A 15144-nucleotide genomic window follows, 5' to 3' on the forward strand; every position below is an offset into this window, starting at 1 on the left:
ACGTTTTCATTTTTTTTTTTAAATGTAGGCTATGTACATTTATAACACTATACTTAGTATTATACTACCTTTGCATCAAAAAAAAAAAACCTAGTTAACGCTGCTGTGAGGAAAAGGTTCTAAAAAGTTAATTTTCTACAGGCTTGGCGCAAATCATAGACTGTAAAAAAATGCGTTCGACTAAGGAAGTAACCATAGCAACAGTAGACAGCGCGACCACTTTGCTTAGGATCGTATCAGACGATAGACCAAAACAAGCTGTCGTTATAACATAAAACTTGAAACACAAAACGTAAAGTCTACAGTTGGACTACACATTGGACTAAAAGTAATAAAGTGATTATTTAGTGTTGTAAGAACCCAAGATTTGGCCTAAACCTCCATCCTTAAGCCACTCGGGGGAAATGTCACACCCCACTCGTCACAGATGACGAGATTATCACTCCCGTGGATCGTTCCGGTCAAACTAAAGCGGAGAGACACCGGACGGTCAACCGGTGAAACGCGGGACGGAGAGGCTTTATTTACAGCCCTATTCACTAACTTTAACAAGTGATGCTATTATAAAGATAAGCGTTTTCAATAACCTCGCGTCATTATAATGAACCGCCTCAGATATTAACAGCGCGACGCTAAGCCGCTTTAAGACGCGCGCGCAGGTGGATGGAAATAGCGCGAGCTCGGGCTGTGAACCTGACAGAAAACTTTTGCGTCAAACAACGAAGAATGAACAGCGATGATCTTAGAGCTTACTGGGACTCTCAGCGTCTTCTTTCCTTTAAAGACAAAAAATAATGGGACGCAGGTCGAAGTTTTCAGGAGCGCTCAAATAATGGCTAAGAAGAAACGGGTTTTAACGGTCAGTTTTATCAAAGGATTCCCAGATGACAGGTTATTATAGAGGCAGACATGCCAGCCAACCTCACCATCTCCAGCCACACCACGAACTACAACTTCCCAGCGCTCATTTTCGGGGTATTATTGATCATTATCATCATATGTGGGAACGTGCTGGTGTGTCTGAGCGTTTACACGGAGAAAGCGCTGAAAACCACAACTAACTACTTCATAGTCAGCTTAGCTGTTGCTGATTTGCTGCTGGCTGTTCTGGTATTACCGCTGTTCGTGTATACAGAGGTGAGTTAAGATAATTCATTACCTAGATAATGTAATCACAATATTGTGTATTTGCAAGGTGACCAGAAAACAAACAGGTTTGTAAAACCCCGCTAAGCTGGTTTACCTGGTGATCATCTTAAATGACCCATAAAACCCACTGTAAGAATTGGCCATTTCATGCTGGTTTTAACATGTCTGTACTTGTAAACCAAGTTCATTTTAAGTCAGAAATGTACATAAATAAACTGTATAAAGAATTGCTGAAATAAAATAAGTTGATATCATGCTATATTTATACAATATATTTATTATATTTTAATAATTTAATATTGAATGTGTGTGTATATATAAGTCTGTGAACGTAAAACGTAGTAGTTGATACGTGCTATTTTTATGCAATATTTTTTTTTATATTTAATATTAAGTGTGTGTGTATATTTATATATATATATACACATGAACGTAAAACTTAGCTAAAACGGTTTTCTTGTAGCAACAGTAGCTGTAGTAACTTGCCATTAACTATGGTTAACAATGATAACAGTAATCTTTCATCTATTGACTAGAGATCATCTAAGATATATCGATCTGATCACCTGACACTGTTCCATAAAAGCGCAAGACGAACTTAGCATCAATGATCAATTGTTACCCTTGCGTGAAAAACTTTGCAGACTTGCATTCATCCGGCCTGCAACGGCCCCCTGCTGCTGAGATTGTCTGTCTCAACCAGAGCGGACATCATGAACACACATCACACAACACACATTGTCTGTCACCCCGGGATGTGGGCGCGAGGTCCGAGACGCTTCCACTTATGAGGCCTCCAAAATAACTACCGATCGGACATGCCATTCGTGGCCATGCTAGTTACCGTGTTCCCTAGACTGGATTCTGAGGGCCCCAGACAGCGGAGACAAGGTCACCAGGAGCGAAGCAATGACTCTGTTTGGCTGGCTCTTCAGTACAAGGACACGGAGAAAATAAGCTCCAGTGAGTCAGCCGTGGCTTAATTACAATTTTACATGAGTCCCCTCACCACGATCTCATGGCTTCCTCTTGTAGGGGGAACGTTGCTCGTTGGCATGGGAGAGAGGCCATTACCAAAAAGCAATTAGGAATCTGTCCTCATCTCCTGGCCAATAATTAAAATGCCATTAAATCCTCTTCTCTGCTGTTTTATCTCTTTTTTTTTAGAACACATGATGCTCATCAGGTACTAAATTACCATCAGCCTGAGAGCATGTGGTGTGTGTGTGTGTGTTGTGACAAGGCCAAACGGATAATAAGGAAATTAAGGTTTCACACAGTCGCTCCGCTGTGAACAGGAGGTTAGGGGAAGGTGAAAGAGGTCAGAGAGCCATAGGAATGAAATGATAGGAAAACATGGCATGTATGAGAGAAGCAACAAATTGGTAAAGAGTAAAAGACAGTGATGATTTTTTTCTCCCTCTCAGTTCCAGGATGGAGTTTGGTCCCTTAATATGACCCTTTGTGATGGACTGATGACGATGGACGTGATGCTTTGCACCGCCTCCATATTTAACCTCTGTGCCATCAGCATTGACAGGTGGGTCTGACATCGAGCTGTTGCACATGTTGTGTCTGTGCGTTAATATCGTTAACTAAAATGAAAAACTGAAACCATTAAAACGATTGACCCTTCGCAGGGAGTTTGATTGACAGGCGATCTGACCAATCATAATCCACCGAATCCACCATTTTTGTCCAACAAAGCGGTCAGGAGAGTTATTAGATTAACGTTGGAGGATTTGAACTTGAAAAACGTCTTTCTAAGGTTAAAACAACATTCCTTCTGTTCTTTCATGTTTATTTGATGCTATAAATGAACTAGAAGGAAGAGATGATCGGTTCACGAGCAGCTTTAACTGAGGCTCTTCAGCGATCTGACACATTAAACAGCCACAAAACGGTATTTACTGTTTCAATTTCTTTAAGAAATTACCAAATTTGAAAGTTGAGACTTTGTCACCTGGTGTAAACGCTCATGTGATCGAATGTGTTGTTCAAACAGCCACAAAAGACCGTCTTCTCTCCGTCTACTGATCTAATGAGTAACATTATGAGAAGAGCTCGAGCCAGACGGGATTTAAACTTTATCGGCTGGAGACCCAAGTTTGGTTTGAAGATGAAAAACGTACCAAGCACAATGTTCTCTCTCCATTCCTGATTTCTAACACACACTCACAGCGTTCGGCTGGTCTTGCGCCTGTCAGAGCAGAAACTAAAGCTGATGCTCTCTGTGTTTTTCCATCGTCTCTGGTCGCGTTCATATTTTTATTTCATTCATTAGATCGAAAGATCTGAAAATCCCATACATTTATCAGCCCACAGACCCTCCCCTCAAAGAAATCAGGACATAAGTGGTCAAAAGAGACTAAATAAAGAGACTAAATACAGATTAAAACACCAGGTGTAAATGGGAATGTCTCCCTCATCTTCTTGGATCCGATCGACCAAAACGCATCTTTATACCAGGTATAAAAAACTGGTATATCTTTGTGTAAACAGAAACTTAGAGAAAATGCATTACCATTTGTATGCAAGCATGTTTTCCATCCTAATGCAAATTAGATAGCATGCTGAAATAGTTTGCACCCACTTTCAAAAAACATTTTATTTATTTATAGTCGTTATCAAAGGAAAAAGTCACTGTGGTAATCCAGAAGACACTTTATTTGGGGTACAGAGTTGTAGAAATGTTGTGTGAAAGCTTAAAGTATGTGCGCAGCTGCGGTTACTGTATGTAGACACGAAATGCGTAAAACATGCCAAACTTAAAGTCTGACGCCTGAACTAGGGCGAGGATCGATGAATCAAATTCACGCAGTGCACTGATTTTGCACAGCTAGTTATATTTTGGAAGCGATAAGGGTCACAGCAGGTTACCTTCCTAATTGTGGTTCTGTTTGAAGACACGATGAAATGGCATTTATAATAAAATTTCATAGCTTCCTGCTATGATTAAAAGAAGAGAGACTGGTAGAGAGATACAAGCAGATAAGATGTGTTCAGAATAACTAAATGGCATTAAGTTGCCAAGTACCTTGGAATTACACCGGATTCATCATTAGACTGTCCCGCCGTCGCTGGCCTGGCGTTTCGAGTCAACCAGAGGGTCATTATCATCCCTCCTGCCATTCGATGTGGCTCAGCAGACGGCGTTTTGAGAGATTAATGAGATATATGCTCAGGCCGGCACTCAGGAGATACAACAGCATGAAACTTGTTATGCAAGGAAAGGCTGCAAACACGCCACTTGGCAGAAGTCGCCACTGAATCAGCATGAAAAAGCAATGTGTTGAGAACTGATACACGGACACCGCTGCGTTTGATTTGTGTAACAGCCACATGCGTCCAGAGCCGTGAGATGCCTCAGGGTTCACACTCCTGTTTAGAAATGTACTCGCTCAATAATAGAGGTCATGGCTTCATCTATCACTGATATGGAGATGATATGCAGCTTTGAGACTCATAGAGAACAGTTATTAAATAAAACTATGACATATATGTGTATCTCACATATCATACTTAACACTTCACCCCCTCAAATATTTTTTTTCATTTAGCATAAAATACATATTTTAAGAAAATGATTATTAAATAATGTATATATATGACATTTAAACACTTTAGCCCCGTATTTTTGGTGTATTCTTGTAGTTTTTTTTAAGTGGTAGTTTCCAGATTTTTTTATAATAGGCATACAGTAATAATGATTTTTTTATATATGATCATATATGATAAATGATCATTTATTTTTATGACATTTAAGGACTTTTTACCCCAAATTATGGTACCAAAAGTGGTAGTTTTCTTTTTCTTTTTTACTATAGGCATACAAAAATAATAATGAAAAATGTTTGCAATATGCTCATGAGAATTTTGGCGTGAAAATTATGACCTGGACATACACACGTTGTATATGAGTGATATTAGGAGGGTTCAGGGAAATATCAACACACAATTGGGTCAACTCAATTAGCCAATAAGAGATTCGACCAGCTAGCATTTGATGATGAAAGGAAGGTGTTGATCAGGGTCAAGAAAGTTTCTTAAATAGTTTTGCATGGACTGAATTATAATACCTCAACAGGTTCATCGCAGTCTTTGTCCCTCTTAACTACAACCGCCAACATGTGGACCAGCGACAGATTGTCCTGCTTTCCGCCACATGGATCCTGGCCTTAGCCGTGGCCTCCCCTGTGATGTTCGGCATCAACAACGTCCCCGACCGGGACAACAGCGAATGCAAGCTGGAGGACAACAACTACGTGGTCTATTCCTCCGTCTGTTCGTTTTTCGTGCCGTGCCCCATCATGCTGTTGCTGTACTGCGGGATGTTCCGGGGCCTGAGGAATTGGGAAGAGGCGCGCAAGGCCCGGCTGAGGAACAGCATGCAGACATGCCGAAAGCTTCAGGAGGCCGCCGCCTCGCTCCCGCCCCTGTCTGGCCTGCCCCCCCCTCTGCCGCCTGTGATCGAGAAAGACCTCACTGACACAGAGGAGCTGGACCACGATCACTACCCCGATCCTGACAGCCCAGATCCGGTGTCCATGCTCGCCTACCCTGCTGGGAACTACAAAGATCAAAACCAGAACCGGCAGAGGAAGGGGGCGAAAATAAACAGGAGGGAGAGGAAAGCAATGAGGGTGCTTCCCGTTGTAGTAGGTAAGTCAGTTGATGTGATATACGGAATTTGACACGTCTTACTATACTCTAGTTTTTATGACACTGTATTATTTCAGAGACTACATGAATTCATTTATTAAACTTAAAATGGATACCTCGGGTGTTTGTCGACCCGGGACGTGATTCACTTCCTCCCACTCATAAATTTTGTAAGGTTACACATCAATCTTCTTAGTATTCCTCAATCTATTCATTCTGAACAATATAACAAGAAAAAATATTTTTTTGTAAAAAGTGAGTAGGGTCACTAGCGACCTGAGGTATGTAATAGTGTAAGTATATTATTATTTATTTAAATTAGTTTTTATAGACATCAATTTGCAGATTGAAAATTAACTTTATCATTAAAAAAACAATTGGCGGATCATTTATTATTAAACTAGCCATTTGTTCTAAATACTGTTTAAAGTAAATGTTTAATTTCGGATAAAAAATTAGGAGGACTGAGCCGTTGCAGTTAGCAAAGAAACAACGTTTCTGCCTAATTTATTTATTTAGGGAATAAATAAAAAAATATGTTTTCTTTATAAGGAATGAGGAATGTCTTAGATTTATTTTCAAATAGCTTTGATTTAACCATAAAATGCACCATAATCTCAGTTTGGAGGCGTTTGTGAGTTCAGATAAAACAAAGAGAAAAAAAAAAAGTCTCTCACTATTAAAATGGGCATAGAGTGATTAAAAACACCCTGTCCACATTTGCTGAAACGAGGAACTCCTTTGGCCCTCATTGGCTAATCATTCCTCAGCAATCCTCCAATCCGATTATGATGTAAGCCTCACTTTAGTCCAGCAGGCAGAGTGGGGGCAGCCGTGTCACATTAAGACATGCACTTATCCTCTTCACGGGTTCATGGGACGTGCCAGTGCTGTACCTGTGCCGTGCTCTGTACAGTACTTGGCAATCCCTTTCGCTCCTTGTCAACCTGAGTACAGGCGAGAAAAAGGAGGTAAAAGAGTGAGAGAGACTGTTAAAGGTCAGGGTAGGGTCGCGCCACCAACTGTTCAGAAGTCCACACTAGAAGCTTAGTAACTGCTAGCTAGTTTAGTACTCACTGTCCTTTATTTGGTTGCAGCATTTACCCTCAATGATCCAATAGTTGGAATGCATGAATTTTAGTTGATCCTTTATTCTAACATTTGCCTCACGTGACTTGAAAAAAAAGTTTCCACTGAAATACGATACTACTTAGTCATTAATAACATAATAGGGATTTTTAAATTGCATTTATTTAATTATGATTATTTTATTTGATATGTATAACACGTGTGCTGTTTAGCTCAGGTTTGAAAAGGTGCTAACGAAGTAATATATTCACATAATGTTTTCTCTTAAAATCTAAAGGAGTGTAAATGTCATCATTATCGTATACTGTATGTATGTATGTATGTCTAAAGGATTTAAGGTTTTTGATGCAATTTTATTTCAACCGTTACTCTTGGTCAGAGGCTTCTGTAAATATTTATTTTATATGTAGAATTACGTTTCAAATAAGTTTAATATGTACAAATATTATAAGTTTAATGTGTTCAAAAATTCCTGTTTACTTTAAAACTAGGCTAAGTTGTAAGTTGCACAATATCAGAAGAGCCACAATGCAAATGGCCAGTCATGTTCAAAAGATAATTATTCTTTTAAAATATATAAAACAAAGCATAAAAGCCAAAGTACTCCAGGGATAAACGCAACGTCCTTTACAGTGACTTTCAGCCATTCTACCTGTCCTCTCCGTCCTCTCACTTCTGACGGATGATAGATCTGTGGCTCCTAGTGGGAGCGGGAAAGACAGATCGAAAGGTCATATTTCATATCCCTCTGACGAGAGCGACCCTCTGTTAGTCCTGTGTTTCTGTCTGGAATCCCACATTTTCACACACCAGACATTTTCACTGTCATAATGGATGACCGTGTTCCGCCCAGAGCCAACCTGTATAACCTGTAACAGAGAACACTCTCTCTGCATCTGCACTGGAGTGGGGAAGAATTAAAACCAGTTTGGCAATCTTTGACAGCCGTCCAAATCGGAAGCCTTCAATTCATGTAGCTTTAAAGGGTTCGTTCACCCAAAAATGAAAATATTGTCATTAATGACTCTCCCTCATGTCGTTCCAAGCCCGTAAGACCTCCGTTCATCTTCAGAACACAGTTTAAGATATTTCAGATTTAGTCCGAGAGCTTTCTGTCCCTCCATTGTAAATGTATGTACGGTATACTGTCCTTGTACAGAAAGGGAATAAAGACATCATCAAAGTAGTCCATGTGACATCAGTGGGTTAGTCCATGTGACATCAGTGGGTTAGTTAGAATGTGTTGAAGCATCGAAAATACATTTTGGTCCAAAAATAACCAAAACTAGGACTTTATTCAGCATTGTATTGTGTTCCGGTTCTGTTGTGGATCCGCGTTCAGTGCCGCTGCTGACGTAAGACGCTGCTGACGTGTGTCTGGTGTGTGTGTGTGTGTGTATTCTGGTTCTGTTGTGGATCCGCGTTCAGTGCCGCCGCTGACGTAAGACGCCGCTGACGTGTGTCTGGTGTGTGTGTGTATTCTGGTTCTGTTGTGGATCCGCGTTCAGTGCCGCCGCTGACGTAAGACGCTGCTGACGTGTGTCTGGTGTGTGTGTGTGTGTGTGTGTGTATTCTGGTTCTGTTGTGGATCCGCGTTCAGTGCCGCCGCTGACGTAAGACGCTGCTGACGTGTGTCTGGTGTGTGTGTGTGTGTGTGTGTGTGTATTCTGGTTCTGTTGTGGATCCGCGTTCAGTGCCGCTGCTGACGTAAGACGCTGCTGACGTGTGTCTGGTGTGTGTGTGTGTGTGTGTGTGTGTGTATTCTGGTTCTGTTGTGGATCCGCGTTCAGTGCCGCTGCTGACGTAAGACGCTGCTGACGTGTGTCTGGTGTGTGTGTGTGTGTGTGTGTGTGTGTCTGGTGCGCCCGAGCTTCGTTTACAGTCTGAGGGAGACGCACGCTGGAAACAAAACAATCTTCACAAACATGTCTAAGGATTTCCACACAGAGGAAGACTTGCATTTTTTGCCCAGCCATATTTATTTGAACCCGAATACACGGACGCACCAGACACACACACACACACACACACCAGACACACGTCAGCAGCGTCTTACGTCAGCAGCGGCACTGAACGCGGATCCACAACAGAACCAGAATACACACACACACACACACACCAGACACACGTCAGCAGCGTCTTACGTCAGCGGCGGCACTGAACGCGGATCCACAACAGAACCAGAATACACACACACACACACACACCAGACACACGTCAGCAGCGTCTTACGTCAGCGGCGGCACTGAACGCGGATCCACAACAGAACCGGAAGACAATACAATAGTAAATAAAGTCATCGTTTTTGTTATTTTTGGACCAAAATGTATTTTCGATGCTTCAAAACACTCTAACTAACCCACTGATGTCACATGGACTACTTTGATGATGTCTTTATTTCCTTTCTGGACAAGGACAGTATACCGTACACACATTTACAATGGAGGGACAGAAAGCTCTCGGACTAAATCTAAAATATCTTAAACTGTGTTCTGAAGATGAACGGAGGTCTTACGGGCTTGGAACGGCATGAGGGAGAGTCATTAATGACATAATTTTCATTTTTGGGTGAACTAACCCTTTAATGTAACTAGAAAGACTATTAATACAGTATAATATATAATTTAAAATAAAATGAAGAAATACATCTTCATTCCTTCCCATACCCACTAACACTTCCCTTATAGTTTCAGATAACGTAAGCTAGCCAAACTGAGCCAAAGCGTCTGGCCTGGTTGCAAAGTAATTGTAGAGTTTTTGACTGCATCAATAATAATGTATACAATGGGCTATATATTAAATGTTCTAGCTTAAAAATGTTAGACGAGCTTTCTTCCAACTTAACTTCTCCATCACCACGTGTGTTCGCGCAATGTTGTTGGTTACCTAGTAACGAGCGTACGGTGGCCGAGAATGTTCCGTCAACTTCCGTGTGTTCGCGCATCTATGTTGCCTAGTAACGAACGCAATCTGGCCGAGATACGTGCTGACCTATTTTTTTACAGTCTATGGTGCTGACGGCAGGAAAGTTCACTTTGTGTGCCTACGCCTCGTATACAACATTATATATAAAGCTTGCAGGACAACTTGGTTGGCATTGCCTTTTCAGCGTGAGAAACACACGGTGTGACGTGTGAACTGGCTGAATTGTGTGTGTCTCACGGCCAATGCGTGAGACTTGAGAACCCTGGTTGTGGTGAGGACAAACTTATTCTCACAGAATTAGAACGATTATTAAAACATTATAGTTATCGTCCATAGTGTGAACGGGCCTTATCGCACTTAATCAGTGGAATTACAGCAAAAAATAACAATATCGTTCCTCTGTAGTGTTATAGTCATATTTGCGGTGTGGACTTGTGGCGTTTCCTTCCAGTGTTAAAGGACAACAATATGTTTATGTGTCCATAGCAGGGTTTCCGTTGTCCGGTAATTACCGGACATTAGCCGGGAAAAAAATGAAATGTCCGACAAAATTAAATCTCTCCGGTCAAATTGTCCGATTAAAATTGCGTAATAATCCCGTCCCCCTAACACAATATGAATTTGAGAATAAGCCTAAAATGTATAAAGCAAAAATACACCGACCTATGTTATAAAGGAACAGGCTCTACCGTTTGAAAGTTATTAAACAACATCGCATGCTGCATTTCAAATAAAGCGCACGCCTAGAACGGCTGTAATATAGACCTAAACAACGAACGATTGAGTGAGACGTTTCAAATATGGCCAGGCCCAGGCAGGCTAGCCTGATAAATTGTATCTTCATTTTAATCAATGTTTCATCAACAAATTTGCTTGGATTAATAAATAAGAAGCAAATATAGTGGACATTATAATCAGGACACGGAGGCGCCGGCGCGTGCACACTTCTCTCTATAGGCGCGTTCACTACTGCGAAGATGGCGAGTCTGCATCGTCAACTTTATCAATTTATCAACAATTCAAATGTTTCATGCATAATCATTACTTTCGCCGGTTCTTTGTAGCAAGCTTTATTTCAGGTGTTGCGTGATATCTCTGCGCCCAAGTAGCAGTGCTTTGCCTGTGTAGAGTCTCCGCAACGGCGATAGATTGAAACGCGCGTCCGAGTGAAGATTGCGCAACTCGCGCAGCGCGTCGTCCATGCAACTGATAGCAGCGGAAATGTTTTATTTATTTGTATTAGGTACATCCGTGCCTCAATGTTTCAAAAAGTGAATGTGTGTGAAACTATAGTAAAAAACAATTGGTGTTGATTGACGCCAATCGGACGTTCATGGTTTTTTCCGTCTATTTGAAAGTTAGGCTAATAATAACAACATGTTGCGTTCTATACGGCCTGATTATGTCATTTTTTAAGTTACATAGCCTGCCTCCAGTTTCCTCAACTTGACTAATTAATAGGCGATATTTGACCGGCATATCATCAAAATGTCCGTTAAACGAAACCTCTTTTCGAAACCATTTTTTTCTAGCGGAAACTCTGGTCCATAGAATAATTTTTCACCTGACATTCGTCCATCCACAGGTGCCTTCCTGTTCTGCTGGACGCCGTTCTTCGTAGTGCACACGATGAGGGCTCTTTGCGAGGAGTGTGAAATCCCTGGCTTTGTCATTAGTATCGTGACCTGGTTGGGCTATGTCAACAGCGCCCTCAACCCCATCATCTACACCGTCTTCAACACAGAGTTCAGGAAGTTCTTCCGGAAGTTCCTCCCGACTCTGCCCAACTGCTGCTAGCCTGAACACGTTCTCTGCTAACGGTTTACGAACATAACATACCCAGAAGTATAAATAATGCTTGCATGTAAATTCAGCATGTTGTATGACACAAATATGAAAGTATGGTTAAAATGCACTACAATGTTTGCTGCCATTACATTTTTACTTTACATTTTTATTTTGTATGTTTACATTTTGAAAGCTGACATCAAAGGGCCTCATTCATGAAATGCAAGCCGAATGAATTTGTTTGTAAAATCATTTTATGTAAACTGTCATTTTTTATACTGTCACGTTTATGCAAGCAGAAAGAACGTCTGTATAACACAGAACGCGTTTTTCCATTGCACTCCGCTATTTTTCCATAATTTTTCCATGTAAACACGCGCTAGACGGACGTGTTTGACCGTTGCGCTCCCGTCTTGCATCTTTCGTTGCATCTTACGCATGACAAGTTAAAATATGTCTTTTAAAAGACACATCTCGAGAACTTTTTGGGGTTTTCCCCCATTCCACCCCCAAAAACACGTTCTGTGTGAACCAGCCCTTCTAATGGAAATTGCATTTTATTTATTTCTCTGTAAATTGTTCGTAAAACATTTTTAATGTAAATTTTGGTTGTTGTAATACATGACTTCCATGTAAATATTACATAAAACGTGAGATACATATAGTTGCTTGCAATCACGAAAATACATGCATGTAAATTATTCCTGAAATCGAGTAATGAAAAAATAACTAGAGAGCGGAACAAATCAGGAAGACCTTGACAAAATTATGCAAAAATGGCTTTCATACAAATGACACATTTGGTTCTGCTTGTGTTTGATGGACGAGGCCCAGTTTATGCTTTGAAGCTTCTATGACAGGAATGTCTGTGAACGGTCTGCCGTCTACGATGACCTCTCTTTGCTTTACAGTTCTCATGTGATGTGCGAAGGAGCTCATCCCGTAAGTTAGGGCGTTCATTTTGTATCTGATTGCACTGACTTTCATCTGAGTAATAAATGTTTTTCACAGACAACAACTTCTTTGTGCTGATGTCCAGAAGAGGAGTTAAAGACATTGAGGTTGTACAGTAGACGCCTTTTTTTTGTGAGCCTCGTATCCAAATATCTGTTCATTTCATGCATTCACCTACAGTAGCGAAAATCATTAATTAGATAAAATGCAACTAAGAAGATTGTGGCCGAAAGTTTGACTATTGATGTGATGTTATAAATATAACAGTTAAGGTTATGTATGCTGTGTTTGACAGTTTTAGAAAGCAATAAATGAATGATCAGGCATTAGTGGAGCGCAGGAATTCATCTCCAGTGTGGAAACCAGTGGTGGATCTGCGAACTAAAACAGCTTTGGACCTGTACTGATGACATTTTTGTGTGTTTTTAAATGGAATTCACTGTCAACCTGTTTGAATGCTGAGGCAGATGTAAGTTAGAAGTTCATTGTGGATTGTTTTCATGCCTTTCACGTTATTTGTACTCTTCAAGTCATGCAGTGTTCATTAAAAGCTGAGTGACATCATGTGTAAACACTGGAAGTGAGCGGTGATTCCAGTGCATACTGTGCTAGAATCTTAAAGCAATATGATTTTTTTTTTTTTTTATGGATTTGAGTTATCAATTTCACCGCCGAGCCCACGTTATAAATGGTATGCTTGCTGCTTTTGATGAATTAAAACATTAATTTTGAAATGCAATTGAGAGTTAAACAGAAGGAGGAGCCATCGATATTTTCCCAGATGTACTGGGGGACTGTAGGTTTTTTAAAGGGATAGTTCACCCTGAAATGAAAATGAAAATAGTCACTCGGACTATTTTAACGATGTCTTCCATAACTTTTGGGCCGGCAAGTTTCGATCCCTTAAGAAGCCTATGGAGGAGTGATCCAGCTCTCAGATTTAATCAAAAATATCTTAATTTGTGTTCCGAAGATGAACGAAAGTCTTACGGGGTTGGAACAACATGAGGGTGAGTAATTACTGACAGAATTTAAATTTTTGGGTGAACTAACCAAATTACTCACCCTGCTGTTGTTTTAATGCTATATGTCCTTCTTTCTTTTATGGACCACAAAAGGAGATTTTTTTTCAAATGTCCCGCTCGCCAATAATGGCAGTGAATAGCGACCAGAATCAAGCTTTTTTAAAAATGACGCAAAAGTATCACAGAATGATCCCATGAGACATTTCATATATTCTAAGTGTTCAGGAGGAATACGACATAAAATGTATATATTATTTAACAAAAGTCCTGACCTTGGCCGTTGGTCCTCTGTGCGTGTTAGTGTGACTGTTAGCGCCACGGTTTACTTCGACTCGCCCAGAAAAAGCACAATAGTTGAGAGAAATCTAGATTTAAAAAATCCAATTTCTCTTGATTTGAAGAGAAATTGAGTGAAGAGAATATCTCAGGCGCTAATAGAGTCACACGAACATGCACAGAGGGCCAAGGTCAATACATTAAATTAATATTGATGAACGTACTAAATGTTTCACATGGGATCATTCTGTGATGCTTTTGCTTTAAAAATTATCCTTTTTTGGTCCATAAAAGGAAAAAGGGAATACGGTATTGAAACAACACCAGGGTGACTTGATTTTTATTTTAGGGTGAACTGTCCCTTTAAGTTTCGGAACCCCTGACCTAAAAAGAAAAACAAGACCGCAGGCGATTAGGCAGACGTGTATTATTAAAGCAGAATATTCCCTCACTATTCATTATTTAGAGTCTGTCAGATTTACATAATACAGGTTTTTCCCACATGCTGATGACTAAGAAGGTATTTTTGATAAAATGTCATCAACCTCTTCTGTCATCCGTCTAATGTTTCCTCCGGCTTCATTCTTTATGCGATTGCGAGGACGTTTTTTTTTTTTTATTCTAAAAACATTAAAATGTAATTACCTTAAAAGTAAAGCCAAGAGTGATATCAAGGTCAAACAGAGATGGTGACGCATGCCCTTCTGTGGTGCAGGGGGGAGAATGTGTCCTGATGCTTTTAAAACGAGGCACGTCGAAATGTATTATGCACAGAAAACTACAGCGACAGCCTGTCCGGGTTCATCCCACCCACTCTCTCCTCATGCGAAAGACGGAGACCTGTCAAACAACACCTGAGACAGCTGAGAGACATCACGCAGGGCAAGAATGACCACAACACGGGCGCAAATGCAGCTTATGGAGCCGGGCCTCTTGATACCCTTTCAAAGTTCACGAGGTCTCGATTGACTATTTACTTTAGCTATAAAATAAAAATGCACAGCAGCATAGATGATTTGATGGGAATATTTGAGTTCATATTGAGATCTCTGACTTGATCTAATAGCAGACTTGGTAGAAAGGAGCAGTTCGAACACATGAGATAACTTAATCCCTGAGGAGAAATATCTGAGAAGCAGGAGACTTCAGTTTTCCATTTGATTTAATTTCACTACTGTCTAGGTAGGAGACACAATTGAGATATGCTGAGGTGTTCTGATTGGTTGTTTATGTTGCTGTTACTGGGGTGTTCTAGGTGGTTGCCAGGGCGTTGCTA

General features: G+C 40.6%; 1 protein-coding gene across 1 annotated transcript; it reads left to right on the top strand.

Annotated features, from left to right (window-relative positions):
- The first annotated feature begins 430 nt into the window (after positions 1 to 430).
- On the top strand, positions 431 to 11674 carry drd4a (dopamine receptor D4a). Its single transcript, XM_056272657.1, has 4 exons — positions 431 to 1137; positions 2577 to 2689; positions 5237 to 5811; positions 11411 to 11674. The coding sequence occupies exons 1-4, from the start codon at positions 910 to 912 to the stop codon at positions 11620 to 11622; spliced, it is 1128 nt and encodes a 375-aa protein (XP_056128632.1). The 5' UTR covers positions 431 to 909; the 3' UTR covers positions 11623 to 11674.
- The last annotated feature ends 3470 nt before the right edge of the window (positions 11675 to 15144 follow it).

Source organism: Rhinichthys klamathensis, unplaced genomic scaffold, assembly GCF_029890125.1.
Source record: "Rhinichthys klamathensis goyatoka isolate OS25496 unplaced genomic scaffold, OSU_Roscu_1.1 h1tg000341l_1, whole genome shotgun sequence".
NCBI classification, from domain to species: Eukaryota; Metazoa; Chordata; class Actinopteri; order Cypriniformes; family Leuciscidae; genus Rhinichthys; species Rhinichthys klamathensis.